The sequence below is a fragment of the Asparagus officinalis genome, chromosome 8 (genome assembly GCF_001876935.1).
Source record: "Asparagus officinalis chromosome 8, Aspof.V1, whole genome shotgun sequence".
In the NCBI taxonomy this organism is placed as follows: Eukaryota; Viridiplantae; Streptophyta; class Magnoliopsida; order Asparagales; family Asparagaceae; genus Asparagus; species Asparagus officinalis.
In genome coordinates, this window is record NC_033801.1 from 40,380,900 (window position 1) to 40,384,361 (window position 3,462).

Here is a 3,462-nt window from a genome sequence, read left to right on the forward strand (position 1 = left end):
AATCTCACCTCCTTCAACTCACGGACTACTCCATCGTGCATCCTAATCCGCACAGTACCTATCCCACAAACGCCACAGGATTGATCATTTCCCTTAACAACAACACCCCCGTCGACTTTCTCAAAAGATGCAAACCAGTCTCGCCTAGGGGTCACATGATAAGTAGCGTCGGAATCAAGCATCCAATCTGATGTATCCATATGGTTCACCTCCGGAGTAATCAGTAGAGAAAAGCACGAATCATTGGAATCATCGCCTTTCGCAATATTCACCTCATTGGTCTTTGGGCCCTTTTTCTTGTCATTCTCTTTCTCCTTGAGCTTCGGGCAGTCTCTCTTCTAATGTTCCTGCTCCTTGCAGAATACATATTGGTTCTTTGCTAATTGGTAATGGCTTCTTGACTTTGACCTTCCTCTATTACCACCTTTCGGATATAGGCTTCTAACTCTCGTCGACAAGGCCTCGCCTGAAGTACTAGCATGGGAAGTCTCATTGTCCTTCCTCCTCAAATCATAATTGGTCAATGCATTAGTCACTTCACTATAGTTGATAGAAGATCTTCCGTTCAACAAAGTGAGCATGAATGTATCATACTCCTCATCCGGTAAGGAGCCTAACAAAATAATCGTCTTATACTCATCCGGTATCTTCTCATCAACATTCGCCAAGTCCTACAATAACTTAGTGTAGTTATTCACATGAGCCGCTAGCAAGGTGCCTCTGGACATCTGAAATCTAAAGAGTCTTCGCAGCAAGTGCAACCTGTTCTCAACACTCTTTGTGAGATGTTTATTGTTGAGAATTTCTCACATCTTCATTACAGACGTCACCCCAATCACATCATATTTTAGTTCCTGTTCCAAACAGGACCTGATCACCCCACACGCGTTCCTATTCATCTTTTCCCATACCGCCTCTTCATATTTAGGTGTTCCAAGTTCTGAGCATTGAGCGCATCCTGTATGTCGCTCATCCACAAACCAAAGTTGATTTTACCGTCATACTTCACCACACTAATCTTAGTATTCTGAAAACCAACTTGTATTGTACTCGCCATTGACTTGCTGCTTTCACCTTCTTCTCCCATTGCAAACTAACTCCAAATTATAGAGAAAGAACAAATTTGATAAAAATTAGGAACCACCCAACTGAACCCTAAATCGGATTCCAAATAGATCTCCTATCCACACGAGGAAAGCGAAATCTCCAACGGCAACTCCTAATGCTATCTCCACCGAAGCCTAGAACTCCAAGAACCAAACTTCACACAAAATCTTCCTCCACCAAACTCCAAAACCCTAGATCTTAAATCTGGGCTCTGATACCACTTGTTGAGCGCAGCGAAAATTTCGGCAACACTTCGGCAGCACAACAAGAAAGTCAGATCACAATAAGAATTCCCGTCTCACCAAGGAAACAAGAATCTGAAGCGAATATCTTAACAAAGTGAGATATCGACTCTTCCTCTCATCAGTTCTAGGACTGACCTGTCGAGGGATCCTAAAAAGCTATTACAAATCACACAAAAGCGATACAACCAATTTTTACGTGGTTCGACAAATTGCCTACGTCCACGGGGCAAGGAGGGGGGAGATCTACTAATAGAGGGAGAGAATACAACTAGGGTTTACAATCACTCACAACCTAAACCCTCAAACAAACTCTCAAATCCCTCACAATATCTCTTTACAAAAGAATGCACAAAACCCTAAAGAAGGGATTGCACAAAACCAAAAACAAATTCAGACGGCTTTGCTAGTTTTCTTTTTCTCCTGCCGCACACCCAAGAGTTCCTTTGCACAGCCGAAAAAATCACAGCCTCCTGCTACCGCACAAAACCCTAGGAGCTTTGTTATTTATGCAATCAAAATCGGGTGGGCCTTGGCATTCTCACGCGGAATTGTTTCACGCGTAATCACGTGGGTGTTGGCCCCCACAATCACATATTCACCTAGGGGTAATATATTACAGGAGACAAAAAATCTAACCACTGGTTTATCTACAACAATGAAATTACAGTTATAGTAAGTTTAAAACAGTGATACTATGGTGGTCTGCCGGTAATAAACCATTTTGTCGATTTAACTTCTTTCATTCAAGAAAAACTCACTTGCCCCATAAATAAAACAAGGTTTTGATTTTAAAAAAGTGAACCCTCTGTGTTCATCCACAGGTGGAATATATATACTCGAAAATACAAGTAAATCGTTCCTTGCATTTTCATGCGCGTCAAATAACCTAAAATCACAGTGATAAATTGCAACCGCTCTCAGAGTCTAAATTGAGGAGTACCCAATGTTAATAAGCAAATTAAAAGAGCGGTAATAAATATCTAATAACATTATCTGCAATTTATCCTTAAAAATAAATAAAATGTCTATATATTAGCATTAATTCTAGCTAGATGTACTCCTACTCCTCCACAATCTCCTCCATAATCGAACCCAAACTTGAGGCAAAACTTCGCCCACTCCCACCACTACCAGACCTCCGCCGTCTCCGACGCTTAGCCATCGCAGCCACCGTTGTATGCTCCGCTTCCGTCGTTATATTATTTCTCGGTTGGATCGTCGGAAAGTCCACCACCGGCGCCACCGCTAAACTACTCCCAAAATGGTACGACCTGGCCCTCATCAGCGCCGAGCTAGCCTTGACCGCAAGCGCAGCCATCTCCTCAGCGTGCAAAGGCCTCTTCAGCATTGACCTCGGTAAAAGGAAATACAACTGACCCATTTGTAAATACTCGTTGGAGTCCATCGCTGACATGAACCCGTCGAACTCCATCTCGTCCGAGTCGCACACGAACTCGTCCTTCTGTCGCAGCACGTGCGAGGCCTTCACTGGTCGGTCGTATTCTTGTAGGCTGCCGTCGGTTAGCGCCAGCTTGGCCGTTGGGGTCTCGATGATCGACGTCGCCTCGCAGGAGCTGCAGATCCCCATTCCGTAGAGCTTCGATTATGTCAGCATTATGGGTTCATTGGCTACGGATGTTAGCTAACTACCAAGTTTGCTACTGAGATAGATGGCTTGCCTAAGAGGTTGGAATTGAGATGTCTATAAAGGGAAGAGAAAAGGATAAATGAGCATTGATTTGTGGGAGATGATGCCAACCTGGGGACTACGGAAGACAGGTTGGAAGAGAAGAGGCAGTCAGCTGCAGAAATGTGCCCAATTAATGATCACAAGGCACGTCGCAAGAGGGGATAGCTACCTACTTACTCAAACTGATACGGATGCTATAAGATTATTTTTTTTCTATTGTGGACGTTAATGTTGTTTAGTGGACAATTATGACTATGTTGATAATAATTAGTATACTTTATTAGAAATAACAGTATTTATTATGATATAAATGGATTATGACTGTATAAATAGCATACAATTGTGAGGAAGAAGTAGTTTTTGCAAAGTGGAAGCAGGGGCAGAATTCAAATGCGTGTTGTTAATTAGTTCATTGTTGTT

General features: G+C 42.7%; 1 protein-coding gene across 1 annotated transcript; it reads right to left on the reverse strand.

The window, feature by feature from the left end:
* LOC109822851 lies at positions 2,316 to 3,356 on the reverse strand. Its single transcript, XM_020389112.1, has one exon. The coding sequence runs from the start codon at positions 2,938 to 2,940 to the stop codon at positions 2,413 to 2,415; it is 528 nt and encodes a 175-aa protein (XP_020244701.1). The 5' UTR covers positions 2,941 to 3,356; the 3' UTR covers positions 2,316 to 2,412.

What these genes read in the sequence shown, in the direction of transcription:
- LOC109822851 (XM_020389112.1), bottom strand. Translation starts at nt 2,940, where the DNA reads ATGGGGATCTGCAGCTCCTGCGAGGCGACGTCGATCATCGAGACCCCA.